The sequence below is a fragment of the Mustela nigripes genome, chromosome 7 (genome assembly GCF_022355385.1).
Source record: "Mustela nigripes isolate SB6536 chromosome 7, MUSNIG.SB6536, whole genome shotgun sequence".
NCBI classification, from domain to species: domain Eukaryota; kingdom Metazoa; phylum Chordata; class Mammalia; order Carnivora; family Mustelidae; genus Mustela; species Mustela nigripes.
Genome location: NC_081563.1, coordinates 98794576 through 98815594, shown reverse-complemented (window position 1 = coordinate 98815594; position 21019 = coordinate 98794576). Strand labels below are relative to the sequence as shown.

The 21019-nt window shown below is 39.2% G+C and overlaps 1 protein-coding gene across 1 annotated transcript in view; it reads left to right on the top strand.

The window, feature by feature from the left end:
• Positions 1–413: 413 nt before the first annotated feature.
• Positions 414–21019, top strand: part of PCSK2 (proprotein convertase subtilisin/kexin type 2) — a 266931-nt gene continuing 246325 nt past the window's right edge. The window contains exon 1 of the mRNA XM_059406505.1: positions 414–925. Coding sequence (XP_059262488.1) covers positions 749–925 — 177 coding nt within the window. The 5' untranslated portion in view covers positions 414–748. The remainder of the gene's footprint in view (positions 926–21019) is intronic.

Here is a 21019-nt window from a genome sequence, read left to right as displayed (position 1 = left end):
GCGGAAAATAAGCAGGGGAGAGGGCTAGGGAGAGGCCGGTGCCCCAGCTCCCCTCGGGGCCTCAGAGAGCGGCACACGCCGTAATTCCCTTTCCAGAGCCTTACAGATTTCCACAAACAATGACATCACTCCGGCACCGCCGACCAGATTACAGCTGGGGGGATTTTCCTGGGAGCAAGGCGGGCCCGGGTGGAGAGATGGAAGAGCTCTCCAGGGTTCTGAAAGGGGCGGGGGCGCGGGCTCGCCGCTTGGCGCCCCCGGTCGGCGGAGGCGGACCGGCCGGGCCGGGGGCGGGCAGAGGCGGGCCCGGGGCGGTCCTGGGCGGGGCCCGACGCATCTCCCGTCCTCATTGGCTGATAGCGGGCACACGTCACCCAGGCTGGTGCTCTCCTCCGGCCCCCGGTGGAATTGGAGCCGAGGAGGAGCTGAAAATGCAGATTTAGCCTCAAGCACAGACATACACTCGCTCTTTCTCTCAGATACACACAGCTCCCCCCCCCCATTCGCACCTCTGCCAGAGAGCCTGATTACACGGCTTCCCCGCCAGACAGATGCTGGAGAAGAGCACACATTGATTTGCTGCTTTCCGAGCCCCTAGTCAGTCTTTTTCCCAACACAAAGATTTTTTTTAAACAAACAAAAAAACTATCTATCTATCTATCTATATATTTTTTTGCACCTTTCCTCCGAGTCCCCCGCTCCACAAGCTTGCGCGCCTCCTAGCACCACTTTTCACTCCCAGAGAAAGATGAAAGGTGGCTGTGTCTCCCAGTGGAAGGCGGCCGCCGGGCTCCTCTTCTGTGTCATGGTTTTTGCATCTGCCAAGAGACCGGTCTTCACGAATCATTTTCTTGTGGAGTTGCATAAAGGAGGAGAGGAAGAAGCTCGCCAAGTTGCAGCAGAACACGGCTTTGGAGTCCGAAAGGTAAGATCTCCCTTGCATTTCGCATGTTGTTTCAAAACGGGGGCAGCTCTGCGCAATCTCATTGCAGATTTGCAAGTTTTCTTTCTCATGCGATGCAGATATTCTGCCATGGGCTCTTTAACACGACATTGCCTCCGGTGATCTTTCACGGGTTATGTAATTAAAATGTCCTTCAAATTGTACTAGTAAGGTCACAAAAATAATTTATTGCTCTTTGACTTGGTGGCGAAAACCAGATAACACGTTTCTAACAATGCCTTGCGCCCGGGCTGCTGTCCGAGGTACCAAGTTCTCAGGGCTGCGTGGGGATGGAGGAATGAAGTGTTGAACATCTGGGCTTGACGTTGGCAGTCTTTGCCAGGGATGTATCCCCTGCCCCCATCTCCTGGAGAAAGAGTAGTTTCCGACCGACAAGACTAAAAGCTTGGACATTGCAATTCACCTCCGTGCTTTTCGGATCCCGCGCTAGGAGGACTTCCCTCCCGGTGACTTGGGCCCCGGCTCTTTTCCAGGAACCACAGCTCCCTGGCTGCAGGAGACTTGGAGACATGAACTCGGTTTTCTTTCCAAAATCGGGGTGGAACTTCTCGCCCTCGCCCCTGCCCACGAGCGCCCGCCCCCGAAGCGTAGTGTTAGTTAGCTCCCCGATTCTCAACTCACAGCTATAGAAGCTAGAAAGGTAAATTTTGAGAGGAGTTCCCTATGGAGAAATCGGGGCATCTCTCCCGGTGTGTGGGCGGCCAGCTTGGCTTTCCCACGAGAGTACGGGGATCCCCATTCCAAGAAGTTGTCAGAGTTCAACTGTTTGGGCAGCTAGGTAAGGCTCCTAATATAGGATGCCTTGGGACTCCTTTGGCGACTCCAGGGTATCCATTCTGGGAAAGCAGTGGAGAGGAGAGTGCTGGGTGGGGGCTGTGGCTTATCTATTTGTCCTTCTTGCAAAATATCTTGTCAGAAATCGCAAGTGTCCTTAGGGGACCTGGCGAGGCGTGGGGTGGAGTGAGAGTGCAAGGAGAAACCGGGCGAGGGGAGCGTGGAGGACATCGGGATGCTATTTGGCAACCAGAGGGCTGGGTGGAGGTCCGTGGGATTCGGGGCTCTCTTTCCTCCCTCCTGATCTTAGGGGAGAGGCTGGAGATGATCGGCGGGTGCTTTCTTCTGTTGCTTTTGCCTCTCAAGGGCAGCGCGAACTAGGTCTCCTATGGGTCCCCTGTCCCGACTTCCCACGCCTCCCGCCTCCGTCCCAGGCGCGGCTAGGGCTCCCTCACACGCCGCGGGCTATCCCTCCTCCGCAGGGCGTTGGCAGGCACGATTTCGACCTCAGGTAGGTTTCAGAGCGAGTTAAGTCAGAGGTCTGGGAGGAGGCGCCTGCCTGGTCTACCAGTGGCGCGCGGGCGGGTCTTGCAGTAGGGAACTTGTTGCTCCCGGGAAGCGTGGGTGGAGCAGGGGAGAGAAGATGCCAGCTGAGGGAGAAGCCCGTTCTCGCCTGGAGTCTGGGGCTGTTTCAAGAGTGCCACCAACACAATAAACAGGCAGACCCTCCGTCCTTCCCACCCCACCCCACTAACTTGGCAAGACTCAGGACCCAGGAGCCATAAATATAAAAGTGATTGTGATAGTGATTGTTATTATCTGACAGCAATAGGACACCCTTGTGTTCTGCAGTCTTTACATACATTCTTACTTAATATCCTCAACAACTCTGAGGAACCTACTGTTGTTATTAAGTACATAACACTGATACGGAAATGGGTTCAGATCAGGGTCCAAGGTAAAAAAAATAATAATAAAAAAATAAAGATTTGAATATAAACCCAGATTTTTTAGAGATAAACTCATGTTCTTTACCTCTTGGTATATACCAAAGAGGATAAGTGCTCTGCAGGATGTGCTGGGCTGTGAGGTATGCCGAAAAAGGATGTGGCATCAGACTCTAGTTTTTGAGAGTAAAGGGGTTGCAGTTGGTGAAGAAATCCTGTTTCTCTCTCCCCATGCCATGCACTTTTTCATAGCATAGGCAGACATTGCTATCTTTTTACCTACCATTAGGAAATATGCCTTTTAGAATCTTAGCAACTTAAGCAAATGCGGGAGTAGCTAAGACAGATAATGGTTTAACTTATTAATTCTCCAAGAGGGACATTCTTTTTGTATAGAGGTAAATAGCTTAATGGGGTTTTTGATGGTGAAGTTTGAGAAAGGAGTTATAGAGATAATCTTTTCACAAATGAATCTGGATAATTTTGATATACTTACCATAAAATCTGAGGGAACTCACACTTTGGGGTAAAATCAGATACCTAAGCCTCTCTCATTCCCACTCTTTCCTCAAGAGGAGTCCACTGGTATTGCATCAGCCTCAAATATGCAATTTTTATCTAGGAAAAATGAGCTTTTGCCTTGCCACCACTCCTAACCTCTCTATAACCTCTCAAAAGTAGCATCTCTTATCCAGATGATTTTTGTTCTGATACATATTTAAGTTAAAAAATCAGTCTATGGCAGAATGCGTCTGATGAATCTTTGCATAATGCCACACCTGCATAGAATTAACACTCTTTTACTTCCTTGGATTCATGTTCTACCCATCCTTCAAGCCTGAGCTTGAACCTTTCCTGATGCTATGAACAACAATATGCTTTCCATTCTCCAAATTCCTCTTTGACAAAAAAGCAAAGCCTACACAACATAAGATAGTACATTCCATCATTTGTCTTCTAGTCATTTGATATATGTAAGTAAATATGGGTGTAAGTATCTGTCCACTTGAAAGGTATTAAATATTCAAGGATGATATCTTCTATATTTCTGGTTTCCTCACCAAAGCCGGACTTTTATTGGGTCTGCCACCCTGTAAAGAAATGTCCTTTGTTTTATCTGTTCCTTTAGGTTTGTCCTGTCTTGTTTTCATCATGCTGTACTGTACTTTTGTTACTCTTTTTTTTTTTCATTTTAAACACATAATATCTCTTCCTTCCTCTCTCTAATACTCAGTGTATCTTCCAACTCCCTACTGCTCCATCCTTTCCGATGCACAGTGTCAGACACAAAAGATCCTTGATGGTTATTTATTCATCCCAAAGAAGGGTCAGCTAGGCAGACTGGGGGAATCTACTATTTTACTGAATTATCTCATCTAACTTCAGAAAACTGTGACATAGAAATTGTTGTCATCAGGCCTTATTCTCAGATGAAAAACTTAAAGCACCAAGTAGTTATGTTTATATTTGGAAAGGGAAAAAACTCAAATTTAAAACCAAATAATTTTGTTATTCTACCAAGATGCCTCTGGGAAACCCTTCTCTTACAACCAAGAACTCCACTCTTGGGGCACCATTTTAGAGTTCTGATGGTTTTTTTTTTTTTTTTTTCCTTTCCTTTCTTCCTTCTTACTTTTTTTCTGCATCCAACACTTATGTGTGCCTAGGTCATTAACTAATGTGTATGAGTATGTACTTCTTCAGATAGATCATAAATCTTCCAAGAGAAGAAGCAATATACCATGTCTTCCTTTAGCCCTATATTTAGCATGGTGGTCTGTATAAGATATAAAAATGAGTATTTGTTGATTATTTTGTCAAACTCTTACAAGGCCATGAACAAACAGTTATATTTCTTCCCTGAAGTGAAGGAAAACTACCTATAACTTTACTGTCAGAAAGGTGTGTTGAGACTAAATTTTCTATTTTATCATGACCTGACCCAAGGACATAAGTTCATCAAAGAAGATATATATGTCCAGGAGAGTGAGTGAATTTACAATAACATCAGAGGTGTTATTCCAAAGAATGCCTTAAAATTACCAATACATTACTAATTTTAAATCCTTTGTTAAAAAAAAAAAAGAAAGAAAAGAAAGAAGGAAAAGCACAATTACTTATTAAAATGATGTGTTGAGGGTGCCTGGGTAGCTCAGTGGGTTAAGCCTCTCCCTTCGGCTCAAGTCATGATCTCAGGTTCCTGGGATCCAGCTCCACATCAGGTTCTCTGCTCAGCAGAGAGTCTGCTTCCCCCTCTCTCTCTGCCTACTTGTGATCTCTCTCTCTCTCTCTCTGTCAAATAAATAAATAAAAAATCTTTAAAAATATAAATAAAAGATATGTTGAAGGTTGGTCAAAAATCAAGTATGAATTTAGGTAAAAATCCAAACAATTGACAATTAAGTGTTTTTATTTTACTACAATAGATTTTGTTTTTTATCCATGTAGGCCTAAGGCTAGGAAAATCATGTAACTACTCTTATATGTGTGATCATTAATTTTTTTAAATCTAGTATTAATTGTGCTGTTATATAATTAAAGAGTAAATTTCTCTTCATTTTAATTGAATGTCTAATTTTAACTTTAACTGAATTTAATTTTAAAATTAAATTTCTTTTAACTTATTGAAGTATAATTTAGGAAAGAACACAGCTTTATAAACTTTCTCAACCCAGGCACACATGTATATCTAGCATCCAAATCAATAAATAAAATATTATTCACATCCCATAAGTTCCCCCTCTTGCTCATTTGGGTATTTTTTGGTTTTAGGTTATTAAGCACATTGCTTCTTTGGATACTGTAGTGTATGTATTTTGGTGAACACACATATGCCTCCCTGTTGTGAATATCCCTAGGAGTAGAATCATTGAGTTAAAGGGCATACACACATTCAACTTTAGGAGACTGTAATAGTTTTCTATTGCTGTGTAAAAAAATTACCACAGAGTTGGTGTCCTAAAACCACATGAATTCATTATTTCATAGTTTTCATGGGTAAGGAATCTAGCACATTTTAGTTGGATCTGCTGCTCACAGGTTGAAATCAAGATATTGGCCAGCTATGTCCTCATCTAGAGGCACAACAAAGGGGAAATCTACTTACAAGCATAGTCAATATTTTAGAAGAATTCAGCTCCTTGTAGTTGTAGACCTGGGGTCTTCATTTTTTGCTGGCTCCACTCTCAGCTCCCGGAAGCTACCTTCATGATCTAGTGCATTACCCCTCCCATAAACCTCACACTTTCACCCTTCTTTCAGAAAGGACTCAGTCCCTGCTTAGGTTAACCTGATTAAGCCAGGCCCACACAGGATAATTCTTTTGATTAATTCAGATAAGCTGATTACAACTACATTGGATGAATCTCTGCATCTCTGCTATATAATATAATCTATACAATACTGCCTCCACACTCAAGGGAAGGGGATTATACGGGGCATGCACACAAAGCAGCAGATATCTTGGAGACCATCTCAGAATTCTGCCTGCCACACATGACTCGAAAGCATGTGAGGGTTCTGATTGTTCCACATTCTCACCAACATTTGACTTTTTATATCTTTTTCCTTTTAGTTATTTTGGTGGTTATCTAATGGTGATGGTATCTTATTGTGATTTTGGTTTGCATTTCCCTGATGATCAATTGAAGCTGAATACATCTTCATATGCTTTTTGGTGGTTCAGATATCCTTTTTCATTCATTATTTGTTCAGGTCTTTTGCCCTGAAAGGGTGTTTTTTTTTTCTTTTTTGTTGTTTTTGTTTGTTTGTTTTTGTTTTTGTTTTGCTTTGTTTTTTTGGTTTGTGTGTTCGTTTGTCTGTTTGATTGTCTTAATTTTTGGTTTGTAGGAGCTCTTTGGCTATTACAACAGGAATCTTTTGTCAGATATATTTATTTTGAATATTTATTTTCACCCTTTCAGTGGTGTCTGAATGTCCCAAAAATATTGAATCCAGATTCTATAATTTCACTTTCATTTCATCATGCATCAGTTGTCAGTCCAAAGAAGTAATCCCCTACCCTCTGGCCCATACTTCTCCGATCAAGATTAACATGGTTTAGAGGGGGACAAAAAGTAGAATATAGATTTGATCCTAAGTATTTACAAAAGGATTTCTAGGAAGCCCTTAAGGAATAACTTTGCTGAAACTCCAAGACCTACTACCATTGTAAGCAAAGGCAAATAGTCCAGAACTCTACTCCCCCAACATGAATACTATGAATTCCTTTTAGAACCTAATTTAATGCTGTATGCCTTTTGTCAAGTCCAAACTCTTCCCTCAAGTCTTCTCTGACTGACCTAGACCAGAACATTCTCTCTTTGGGACTTCCTTTGCATTGAATCTATTCCTTTCTCTTGGCACCAGTCACATTTGTCACAGCACTGACTACATCCAGTGTCCTTCTTGTGACTGAAGAAAGCCAGGAACAGCCATATTCAAAAGTAAAAATGTTGGGATTTAGAATTAGACAGTACTGGAAACTTGTCTAGTTTACAAAATCTCTCAGAGAGAGGTTCATGTTTAAAATATAGTGGTTAGGAAAAATAAATAATATAGTGCATGTAAGGTGCTGGACACATTGACAAGTACATGGAATAAACAACCTATTATTGGTAATAGTAATAATAATAGGGTGATAGCATCGCTATATCTATAGATCTTTCTATCTATATGTATTTTTTTTTGTTAACTCAAGAAGGCAGTTGTAGGTTGTACTTTCTCAGGAGTAACAACTGATTGAAAGAGGAATAAACTCTGTCCAGTGGGAACCCATCCATGAGCTGGCCGTGGTCCATAAGAGGGCCTGGCTCAAATAATCCAGTGAATTTAATTCATTATAGACCATGGAGATTATCTCAACCAATCATACTGGGGTTCCTTAGGAAATTTAATTCACTAGTTGCTGTAGAGAGTAGAATGGGTTCTAATGCCCATAAAAGAGCCCATCCAGGCCATGGGAGATGCAGACATTTCTTCCTGAGTGCCTAATAACTTTCCAGGTCCATTTCCTAGCAAAAGACATCTGTGACAGAAGGTAAAAGCTAATCACCAAACTATTTTCCTCTTCTCCATGGGCCGCAGTAAGACCACACTTCCTAGCCTGTCTTGCAGATGAGTATGACCATATGATGATTATACCCAATGTAATGTAAGCCAAAATGAAGTGCACTGCTTCCTTGCTTAATGCATAAAAACTTCCCATAAGTTGATTCTCTGCCCTCTTTTCTCTTCTGAGGCTTGATGTGATAGAGAACAGTAACTTTGGAAGCTAAATGCCAAAGATGGCAGAGATGGAAGGACCCCAGGTCCCTGATTCTTGACTTAGAAGAATTTTATGAGTGAGAAATTAAACTGCTATTACACTGAGATTTGAGACTTTATCTTTAGAACAACCAGGATTACCCAAACCAATATACTGTCAATAAATATCCCTTTTCTTAAGTTGTTTGATTGACTCTCTAAACCTTACAACCAAACCAAATCAGATCACAAGAACAATAATTTTTTAAAAGACTTATGCAAGCTCCTATATTTTCACTTCATAATGTAAGCCAACTTTTCAGGCCTTTGTGATTTTTCTTCTCCATGAAGATATAAAATCCATTAAAAACTTTTGTCCCACTGGCAACCGATTTGCCCTACTCATAATAGGGGCTCATTATGTGCTTCTTGAATGATAAATAAACTTGGATCACAAAGTGACTGGTCATTAATTCAGAGAAAAGGCATTTGAAGAACTAGTTTTCAAATAATTACCCCTGTAGCATCCATTTGTTTATAGGCTGCAATTTAGCTAGGAAGAAGAAGTAGGTAACAAGCAGCAAGTCAACGCCTGGGAGACTCTTGTGTTTCCCTAAAATTCCCAACTTAGAAATTATCAGTAATAGAATGGATTAGCTCTTTGAGCAGGAAGAAAAAAAAAAGCCTGCAGTTAAAACTTGATCAAAATACAAAAGAAGGAAAAAAATTACACCTCTTTTTCTCAAATGAATGAATATCTAAAATACAATGTTTCTTTCAAAAGATCTTATTAGCTGTAGATCATAATGTTATAGCACATCAGGGAGTAATGCTATAGTTAAGTTTGCAATAATTATATATTTGGCTGTAACTGCTCAAAGAAATCAGGTTTTAAAAATAAAACATGAGGGCCCCTGGGTGGCTCAGTGGGGTAAGCCTCTGCCTTCAGCTCATGTCATAATCTCAGGGTCCTGGGATCGAGCCTACCCACACTGAACCCCACATTGGGGTCTCTGCTTGACAGGGAGCCTGCTTCCCCCTCCTGCTCTCCCTGCCTCTCTGCCTACTTGTGATCTCTCTCTCTCTCTCTGTGTCAAATAAATAAATAAATAAAATCTTAAAAAAAAAAAAACAAACATGAAACCTGAAGTTCACATTTCTTCCACCCATTAGAGTAGGGGCTTCATTCTACATTTGAGCTCAGATCCATCATTTCAAAAAGAAACCCTGAATCGAATTTTTGCATTGTTATTTGAGATTCAAATAATCATAGGACACTTCAAAAGCAGGAATTTTAGTTTCACCTTCCTTATATAAATATAGATTTTTAATATATGTAATATATACTATTTTATAAAGTTTATATTTATTATATTAATTTATAATAATACATAAAATGTACCTATGTATAACATATTATATATAGCTCAAGTCCATTAACTGACTAAATTCCACTAATGGTTGGGAATCAAGAAATTATATTTGAATTAACACTTCCACCCTAAATGTCATAATTCCATGTTAGTGAACGGCTTCTATATGAGATTTATATAAAAAGCAGTAAACTCTCTTGATAAATTGTTTTTGTCCCTAAAATAAATTGACCATGACTTTTTGGAGAGGGTTGTGATGTGCTGGGCTCCTGTGGTAAGATTAATTGGACATAACAAACTCTTAGATTGAAAGTTAAACATGGACACAAACTTGATTTTTCTGACACAAATGAAATAGACTCAAGAATGTTACAGGATGTTGATAGTTTCTCAATTAGAAAGTTGACAAGAACATGAAAACTATAGGATTCTAAGGTTGTTTTTTATTTATAACTTTAAATTTGACACTGACTCATGAACATCTTATTCTCCTAGATTTTCCTAAATAGATTCACTTAATGGCCACTCTGTATTGAAGTAGAAAGAGTTCAAAGAGAGATGAGAGATATATAGAACTATTTATTTGGAGACTTCAAGAACAGGAATAGAACAATTTAGATTTAATACATGTGCCACGTGTAGTAATGGCATTAGAAAAAAAATTATTTTGACCTGGGGTACTTGGATTTCACTGTTCCAGTGTTTTAATAGAAGCTGAGGGTAATGACATCAGCAGTCTTGCTTTCTGTGTAAACATAGTGGGATAAAATGCGATAAACTAAGCCTGCAATGAGTAGTTGTTGAATGAATGATCTAATTTATGTTGGTATCAGATTTCTTAGACAATTCAGCATCTTCCCTCTTGAGATTTAAACAAACAAGCAAATAAAATATGTGAATACTTTGACTGGGATGATGGCTCATCTCTCCGTGAAAGCCACAGTGTTTTTTACACATTACAGCCTTTGTAAATGCCATGAGTGGAAATCATCAAGTTAATACCTTGACATAAGACTCTTAAGCATATGAAAAACATAATAGCTTAATTATTTTTGTCAAAATTACCCATCCTCTTTATTTTTTAATATCAAGTAGTAGTACAAAAAAAAAAGCACTGGAAGAAAGGTTTTTGTTTTTGTTTTTGTTTTATTACCTTAAATCTCATTACTCAGAAAAAACCATTACCAGCATTAGGTAAATTTTATTGCAGCTATTTCTGTAAGAATACATATAGAGAAAAGAAAGGTCACTAGAGGGGCACCTGGGTGGCTCAGTGCGTTAAGCCTCTGCCTTGAACTCAGGTTCCTGGGATTGAGCCCCTCATTGGGCTCTCTGCTCAGCAGGGATCCTACTTCCCCCTCTCTCTCTGCCTGCCTCTCTGCCTACTTGTGATCTCTTTCTGTCAAATAAACAAATAAAATCTTTTTTTAAAAAAAAAGAAAGGTCATTAGATAAATAGTTTTGCAAAACTGGGATTACATTGTACACACTATTTTAAATTTTAAAATATCAATTTAATTATTACAGAATTTAACAGAAAGGAAGGAAACTGAAAAAAATTGATTACATTGTTACACTTCAGACAAATTAGTCACACAGACATATTGTTTCATAATATTGAAAAAAAATGTGATGATATTGAGTGAGGAGTTTGTGATTATTTTACATATAAATAATAGATAATATTTAATGACATTTAGATAGATAATATTTAGATAATATAGATAACATATAAATAATATAATGTCTATAATATAGATAGATAATATTTAATGACATATTTATTAACATGTTTGATTATTTTATTACATATTTCAACTTAAGTGAATGTAGTGGAGTCCATGCTTAGCAAAGTGGGGACATTAACCTCCTAATACTTCCTATGGCCTCCTCTATTCCCACATTGCAATGTTCATAGGTGCATCATTATTTTTACATTAAGTTATAAAAAATATTAATCTTCTGCATTTAACCATGATTTATAATGTTGCCTGTATTTGTTCTACAATGAAATTGTTTATTTCATCACAAGTTCTTTCACCAGAATTTCTGCCATCATCAAAATCTTCATTTTCATTCATCTCTTGGTTAGCTAGGTTTAATGAAAAGCCAAAGGATTAGCATGAGCAGGAAAAGGGAAATCTCCTCTCTCTGAGCTAAAGGAGAGGAATGGGCTGATGAAGTTCAGTGCGAAGGTCTCAGAGGAGTATATGGGGAGGATACCCACTGAGGAGTCACAATTATTTCAAAGGTGAAGAAGACAAGGTCAACACTTCCAGTGAAGGAAGGGGTGATGGGATGGGGGTTTCAAAAGATATAACATTTTGCACATTGCTAATGGGAAGAGAGGACTTGATGAAAGGACAAATGATGATTTCTGGAAGTACCAAGAGGACAAGTGGAAGAGAATGGATCTGTGGTAGCACCAACTGAGTCATTTTCTTGAACAGCACTCAAGTGGGGGTAGTGGAAGTTGGGGGAGAGAGAAATCGAGTTTTCAAAAAATGGGATATCAGTAAACTAGAAGAGAAGGTAAATGGGGATTAATAGTGAAAGAACTGAAAGAGAAAGCTATGGTTAGTGACTGAATGGGATGTTCAAACTCAAGTCTCCAAGTCCTATGCACCTCCAGATGATGATAACACCCATGGAAGATAGTTATCAAAGTCAAAAAGAGGTGAAGGTGGCCAAGGAACTGAAAGTCAAATGTACAAGCACCCATCCACATACACCTCAGTCGTGCCACAGCAGTAGACAGCATTGCCAAGGAAGAGTGTTAAGAGAAAAATGAGAGAAGAGGTCATAGGACAAAATCCTAGAGAACTTTGGACATAAAGGAGAAAAGAAGACCAGGGAGAGGAAACAGAGCCTGGACTGTTACAGATATGGAAGGAGAATCCAGAGCTGAGAAAGGAAAGGAGATGAGGGTTAAGAAAGAAAGAACAGGGCAAGCAAGGCCACCGGTTCTAGAGATGAAATCCTTGTTAAAATTGGAGAAGTCACCTTAGCACTGTGGAATAGGCCACATATGTCATTTTGGGTCCCCAAGAGTAGTCTGTGGGACAAGAGTTTAAATGCAAATTGTTCGTTTAAGGAATGCGTCTCGAAAATACTGGTAGGGGAGTGGGAGAATTGAAATGGGGAAGGGAAAGAAAGAATGAAATGTGCATTATAGAACAAGTTGTCACTGTGGATAACGGGTACTCAGTTCTATTGGGAATCTCTGAGAACTGGTGTCAAACACAGGCCCCAGAGTTGTCCTGCCTGAGGAGTGAGGATGCTAGGGTATTTATATACCAATTACAATCAGACATTGATTCATGATTGATATTTTGTCCTGGATGGCATTATGTTTCCCAGCACTTTGACCTGGCACATGTTCAACATGCAGAATTTGGCCAACCAGAGCAAACTCAGATGAAAAGATGCAGAGGCTGGCATACACTAAATACTAAGGCCCAAAGGGATCTGAGTGGGGAAAGTGATCTTGTCTTTTACAAGAAGGACACCAAATTGTGAAGGGTAGCAGTAAATATGATGAAGGGGAGGTATCTAGACAATTCCTTCAAGAAGTGTAGTCGTGGGGGGGTGGGGCGCCTGGGTGGCTCAGTGGGTTAAGCCTCTGCCTTCGGCTCAGGTCATGATCCCAGGGTCCTGGGATCAAGCCCCACATCGGGCTCTCTACTCAGCAGGGAGCCTGCTTCCCTCTCTCTCTCTCTCTCTGCCCACCTCTCTGCCTACTTGTGATCTCTGTGAAATAAATAAATAAAATCTTGAAAAAAAAAAAAAAGAAGAAGTGTAGTGGGTAAGGGAAGGGAAAGAGGAAAAGTATTGTGGTGATTTAAATTTATGTCATTTTAATGCTGTTTATAGATAACAGTTTCTAAATGCTAGATGGACCACTGGGAAATTGCCACCCCGCCAAAAAATTGTGATATGCCTGCCTGATTATTCTAAATGGTTTATCTAGAGTCTTAGACAGTTTAACCTATCATTTTATACATTAGAAAAAGAATATTAAACCTGATGTTTACGTTCTTAACTACTGGCAATGAGTGTTGGAACCTTGTTGCTTATTGGCTGAGGTTCAGAGACTGGAACCATTCCATCTGCCTTTCACATTGGATGAGATGGACAACCTGACTGTGTGAGTGATTCTTATGAGTGATTAACCACATGTACCAACTTGGTCTGACACCAGTTCATTGCAGGTCCTCCTGGCTTGCTTTTCACCCTTTAACCTATAAAAGTTTTGTGAATTCCAGTTTTCCAAACAAAGCTGCTCATAGATTCAGGGACTGATTCTACACCAATAACAACCTATTTAATTTATACTTGGTGAAATACAGCATAGGAATTGTGTTTCTTTGACAGTCTGCCCTCTTCGTGACTAATGCAGCACTGTACATTTAGTAAGCACTCAATAAATATAAAAATAAATGATGAGGAAAAAAACTAAAAGCTTCAATTATCATCAGATGCTCGCTAAATGACAGGCTGATGTGTTACGTAATGCTGCAATCAGGAAGACCAAGCACTTTAAGAAAGGTTACATGAATATCCTAATTTGTTCTTGTGTTAAATGGCTTCAATTAATTAATTACCATTAATAGACTAAAATTTTGTGACTTGATGGGGAATTAAGAAACCAGTGACAGAGAAAAAGGTGATACACAAATTCTCTCCTTCCTTGCCCTTAGCTTGTTCTCTACTTTTGTGAGGGGAGAAAAATCAATTTTATCAGGAGGCTCTCAGTTCTCTTCAAAGGTGATGGAAGTTCGAATACAAGGCAGTTGGCATCCAAGTGCCAATTCTAGTCAGTTCCTGATGACTATATCTCTAGGGGTTGTCAGACCAAGAGAGACCTTGCAGAGCCTAAGATGTGGAGAGAGGGGTAGGAAACAAGCTATTATTGATGTCTTGATGTCCAGAAGTGCATTTTGTGGGTTGAGGGAGGGCAGAATCAGTGCCAAAGGGAATCTGCAGAGTTGTGTCTTCAGTGTGGCCTGGCATAAACCTAAATTTGGACCCAACAGCTGAAGTCAAAACCAACCATTCTGGCCATAAACTGGAAAGGAAGAAGAGACCAAGGAAAACTTGGGAGTTTGAAAACAATGGACAAAGAAAGTAATAGCCACAGTCATACAGAAAAAAGTATATATGTTTATAAAAAATAAAAAATTAAAAAAAAAGTATAGAAGCAGAAGAATAATCAGTTCATTCAAAAAACATCTACTTAGTACATTGAATAACCAAGTAAGATCTCAGACACTGAGACATGGATTTGGGAACAAATAGGCAACTGGGATTCAATCCCATTGGTCTAAGAAAGGTTGCAAGATATAGAGGAGAAATCAAGCCCCAGTGTACTCTTTTAAAGTCTTTTTTTGTGTCACATTTACTAAGTCTCATTGGCCAAAGCAAGTGCACATAGCCAAGATCAGATTCAGCATGGGAGGGAACTACCCAACGGAATTGATGCAGAAACAAAACACAGACCATTAATGCAACATTCTGTTACTGGACCTTCTATGAGTGATGACATCTCTGAGTTATCCCATCAAAGAGTAAGGAAATTGGGAAATTTTACCACCAATTCCTATTCTTTCTTGGTTGAGGGTTGCACCTGAGGGGTATCAAATTCCCAGAAATTCTGCCTTCCCTAGGTGGACCAAACATGCTTCCAGAAGTAGAGATGCATGGAGAATCTGGAAAATATAGGTACTGTCTGCAGGTGGTATCCAGGGTAGACCATAAGAATGAAGGTGAGGCATTAACATCGTCTGCCACACAGAGGGCATCAGTCAGATAGAACATAGGTTCTGACTTCAAGAAGTCAGAGGAATAGAGTACTCTTTGTAAACAAATGACAATATGTTTAGTAATAGTTTTATGATAACATACCCATGAGGCAATGACTTCCAACAGAAGGGAAGTCTTCCTGGGTCATGCAATGTCAAGTTGAGGTGAATTTGCATTGAGACTCGTGATTTCAACAGAGCAAAGGGAAAGAGGGTTTATAGAGGATGCCATAACATATGCAACACACTATAACAGGACGGTGGAAGGATTGCAAGTAGTTTTGTCTGGCTAGATGCTGAAAGAGACTGAGAAATGAGCTAAAGAAGTGGACTGGGGTCAGTTTATGAGGGGTCACCAGCACCATACAGGGGAGCTTGGATTTTGTTGATAGGTGGAAGCGGGTGTTGAAGGATTCTTGGAGGGTATAACAGAATGGCCATATACAGGAAAGCCTAGGATGACAAGTTGAGCTAACAGTGAGTCAGAGGAGCCCAGATTTCCAGGTTCTTCTGTCTTATGGAATCATTCACGTCCTGGAAGCAGGTAGTACCAACCCTTTCAACAGATGACGCTGCTAGGGAGTTAGGTTACATGTCTTGGATTCCATTGTCACTGGCTGACGACATCAAGGATACTAAAGGCTTTATTGTCTTTGAAGCCACAATATATGGCTGATAGAAGCAACCAGTTCTATCCATGAAATGTATTCCAGTTAAGAACAAAATGATTAAATATGTCCTACTTTTTCCCTTGACATATAAATACGTGAATCTAAAGCAGACCTTCTGACTGGGGAGCTAAAAAGAAAAGCCAGGACAGTAGTGTATCACTGACATCCCTGTAGATCTGACAGGCAGTTTATTCTCTGATATGCCAAAGGAATAATGTATGTTCTTATATTTTCATTTCTGAAATGGAAATTTTGCCTGAGGCTAGAAAGAAACTCTGGGTGAGGCTGAGAATCCTGTACCCTCTACCTGTCTCACTACCTGATTGTCATTTTTAACTTGATATAAATTAGGTGTTTAGTTCTTGGGAGGAAATCACAGTTTGAATCCCACTGTGGACTATTTGCTCAATACAGCAAACAACCATGCAAGCTGTTGAACTGCTGCACTCCTGGTGGTAGGAAAGAGTGCCTTCAAGAATTACAGAAGGGTTGAGTATTGTCCATGGAGACAAATGCTCAGGAGTGGCTTAGGAATGTACATGGTGTCCTGAGTGCTAAGCCTTGAGGTCAAGGTCTCCATTCTCCCTTCCAGCCTCCCCTCAAATAGCTAATTCCTCCCTTGGAAACAGTTAATTCTAAAGGAACATCCATCCGTGCATTCATATTTTAATAGTGGGTTTTTATTGAGTCCTACAGGGATAAGCCCATTGGAAGGGATGGGTTCTACAGACAGAAAGGTGGCATATTTAGATTTATGTGCAAATGAAAGCATGTTATAAGTTCCCCAGGCCAGTTTATTAGACATCCCCTGATCTGATGACTCCATCCAGCTTTAATAAATACCTATTTTATAAGTTGGGATGTGGAAACCTCTGGTTCTATACACAAAGGACCTTCTCAGCCAAGGCTAACCTTATAACATGCCCTGATAAGCTGAGGCTGAATGATATTCATGGTCACATCTGGTTATGCAAAGAAATGACATCCTCACTCCACAGGCCTCTTCCCATTGACAGAGGAGCTAAAGGCACATATAAACAATTAGGCTTCTCTGCTGCATGAGCGGCAGCTGTTCAAAGGAGCTGTCAAGACTTCTACTCTTCTAATGAAATCATATTTACTTTATTCATCTAAATAATGTGGCTTGTTTGCCTTCTGTATGAAATCGTCTTGCATTGTTTCTCATTGATTGACTTTTATGAGATAGCGTATCACTTTCTGGGCCTCCATATGCCTTTCTGTTAAGAATGGAATAGCTTCTTACTGAATACTTTCAATTATTATATTCTTTTATAGTTTTGGAGTCATCATGTTTATTCAAAATGTCCAACTCCATATCCCTATTTTCTTCACTGCCCATCCATGCTTTCCAAGATTTAAAGAAAAATGATGAAAATAAAAGTAATAATAAAAATTAAAAATAAACATACTTTATACTCCATTCCCAACATGTTGCTCCCTGGTTGATTAATTATAGCATCAGAATCCACTGAAATAGGCTATATATATATTTTTAAGACTATCTTTTTTGAAGAAATTTTAAGTTTAGAACAAAATTAAGAGGTACAAAGATTTCTTATATCCCCCTGACCCCCCCCCCCGCCCACCACTACATGCATATCCTCCTCTATTATCAACATCAATCACCAGAATGGTGATTTTTTTTTTTTAACCAAGGATGAACCTACACTGACATATTGTAATCACCAAAAGTTTGGGTAGGGTTCACTCTTTTTGTTAAAAATTCTATGGATTTGGAAAAAAATATATAATGACATATATCATAGTATATCTTTATACTAACATACAGACTATTTTGACTGCCCCTCAAGTCATCTGTTCTCTACTACTCATCTCTCCCTTCCTCTACCCTTGGAAAACTCTGATCTTTTTATTGTCTGCACAGTTTTGCTTTTTTTAAGAATATTGGAGAATTGGAATCAGACGAGATTGGGCACATTCAGGGTGGCATGGCCATAGACAAGGAGAATTGGAATCATACAGTATGTAGCATTTTCAGATCAATTTCTTTCACTAATAATATGCATTTAAGTTTCCTCCATGCCTTCTTATGGCTTGATAACTCTTTTTTTTTTTTTTTTTTTTTTTTTTTTTTTTTTAGTACTGGATAATATTTCGTTATCTGTATGTACCACAGTTCATCCATTCACCTACTGAAGGACATCTTGGTTGCTTCAAGTAGTAGCAATTATGAATAAAGCTTCTATAAACACCCATGTGCAGATTTTGTGGAGTTTTCAAACTCCTTTGGGTGAATACCAAAGAGTACCATTACTCAAATGTATGGTAAGCATATGTTTAGTTTTGTAGGAAACTGCCAAATTGCCTTCCAAAGCAGCTGTACAATTTTTGATTCCCACCAGCAGTGCAAGAAAGAGTTCCTGTTGCTCCATCATCTCGCCAGTATGTGGTGGTATCAGTGTTCCAGATGTCAGCCATTCTAATAAATACGTAGTGATATCTCTTATATGATGTGGACTTTCTCTTCATATGCTTATTTCCCACATGTATGTCTTCATTGGTGAGGTGTCTGTTAAGATCTTTGGCCAATTTTTTAACTGGGTTGTTTATATTCTGAAATGTTCAGTTTTAAGAGTTCTTTGTTTATTTTGCATAATGGTCCTTTCTGTGTCTTTTGCAAATATTTTCTCCTAGTCTGTGGCTTGTCTTCTAATTCTCTCAATATTATATTTCATAGGGCAGAAGGTTTTAATTTTAATAAAGTCCAGCTTACCATTTCTTTCATAAGTTGTGTTTTTGGTGTGGTATCTAAAAAGGCCTCATATACCCACGGTCATCTAGATTTTCTACTATCTTATTTTCTAAGAGTTTTATAATTTTATGTTTTACATTCAGGTATATAATCCATTTTGAGTTAATTTTTGTGAAGGATATAAGGTCTGTGACTAGATGTTTTTTGCAAGTGAATGTCCAGTCATTCTAACATCAGTTGTTAAAGAAACTATCTTTATTCCATTGTATTACTTTGGCTCTTCTGTCAAAAATCAGTTGACTATACCTATGCAGGCCTATTTCTGGACTCCTAGTTATTTATCAGTTAATCTGCTGATCAGTTAATCTGTTCTTTAATGTTCTTTCACAATTTGTGAAAGATCACTTAATCTATTGATCAGATAATCTGTTCTTTCACAAATTCCATACTGCCTCAATTAATGCAGCTTTATAGTAAATCTTGAAATCAGGTAGAGTTAGTCTTCCAGCTTGATTCTTCTCATTCAATATTGGGTTGTCAATTTAGGTCTCTTGCCTCTACTTATAACCTTTGGAATCCATTTATCAATATCCACAAAACAACTTGCTAGGATTTCAATTGGGATTGAACTGAATCTATAGATCAAGTCGGGAAGAACTTACATCTTAACAATATTAAGTCTTGGCACCTGGGTGGCTCAGTTGTTATGTGTTTGCCCTTGGCCCATGTCGTGATCCCAGGGTCCTGGGATTGAGCCCCACAGTAGGCTCTCAGATCAGCAGGAAGCCTGCTTCTCCCTCTCCCACTCCCCCTGCTTATCTCTCTGTCAAATAAATAAATAAAATCTTAAAAAAAAAAATCAAGTCCATCCATGAACATGGAATATTTCTCCATTTACTTACTTCTTTGATGTCACTGATCAGAGTTTTATAATTTTCCTCAAACATATCCTGCACATGTTTTGTTAGATTTATATCTAAGTACTTCATTTTGTGGGGTGTTAATGTAAATGGTATTGCTTTATTTCAAAGTTTACTTTCTCATTCGTAGAGTAGGTTTATTTTTAACTTATTCAGTCCCCTCACATTTGGATGTTCAGAAATATGTGAGGAAGTAGCACTGAATGTGCCCACAAATATGTCTTGGGCTTAGTCTATAAATTCACTGTTAGGTGGATGAGATCAGAATAGTTAATCTGAACTTAAGGTAGTTGCATTTAAAAGACAGTACACTGCAACAGGACCATATACCATGATGTGTGTGATATCCCTGCCAAAACACATAATTTCAATCTAATGATAAGAAAACATTAGGGACACCTGGGTGGCTCAGTGGGTTAAGCCTCTGGCTTCAACTCAGGTCATGGTCTCTGGGTCCTGGGATCGAGCCCCTCATCAGGCTCTCTGCTCAGCAGGGAGCCTGCTTCCCTCCCTCTCTCTTTCTGCCACTCTGCCTACTTGTGATCTCTCTCTGTGTCAAATAAATAAATAAAAATTAAAAAAAAAAAAAAAAGAAAGAAAACATGAGACAAGCGAGCCTGGTTGGCTCAGTCAGTTAAGCCTTTGACTTTTGCTCAGGTCACAGGGTCCTTCATGGCTCACTTTGAGCTCTGTGCTCTGCAGAGAGTCTGGTTTTCCCTCTCTCTCTTCTCCTCTCCAACTCATGCTTTCTCTCTCTCTCTCTCAAATAAATAAGTAAAATCCTAAAAAAAAAAAAAAATTGGACAACTCCCAACTGATTGGCATTCTACAAAATAATTATCCTGTACTCTTCAAAAGTATTAAGGTCATGAAAGACAAAGACAGACAAACTAAGAAACACTTCCAGATTAAAAAATAATTGGAAATTACATCCAATAAGTGATCCTGGATTGAACCTTAGGTCAGATTTTTCTCAACCACAAATATTGTTAAGACAATTGACAATAAATGATGTCTGCAAATTAGAAAATATAATGATACCTGCACTGCCTTGTTGTTAGGAAACAAATACTATCTACAAATTACACTCAGAAAATTCAACAAAATTAATATGTACATATAGAAAAATGAAAAAGAAAACACAATAAATGTTAATGACTGAGGACTCTGGGTAAAGTTCTATGAACATTATTTACCCTATTCCTGAAATTTTTTTTTTAATTTTTAATTTTTTATAAACATATAATATATTTTAACCCCCGGGGTCAGGTATGTGAATCACCAGGTTCACACACTTCACAGCTCTCACCATAGCACATACCCTCCCCAATGTCCATAATCACACCCCCTTCTCCTAACCCCGCTCCCCCCAGCAACCCTCAGTTTGTTTTGTGAGATTAAGAGTCACTTATGGTTTGCCTCCCTCCCAATCCCATCTTGTTTTATTCTTCTCCTACCCCCTTAACCCCCCATGTTGCATCTCTACTTCCTCATATCAGGGAGATCATATGATAGTTGTATTTTTCTGCTTGACTTATTTCACTAAGCATGATACCCTCTAGTTCCATCCACGTCATCACAAATGGCAAGA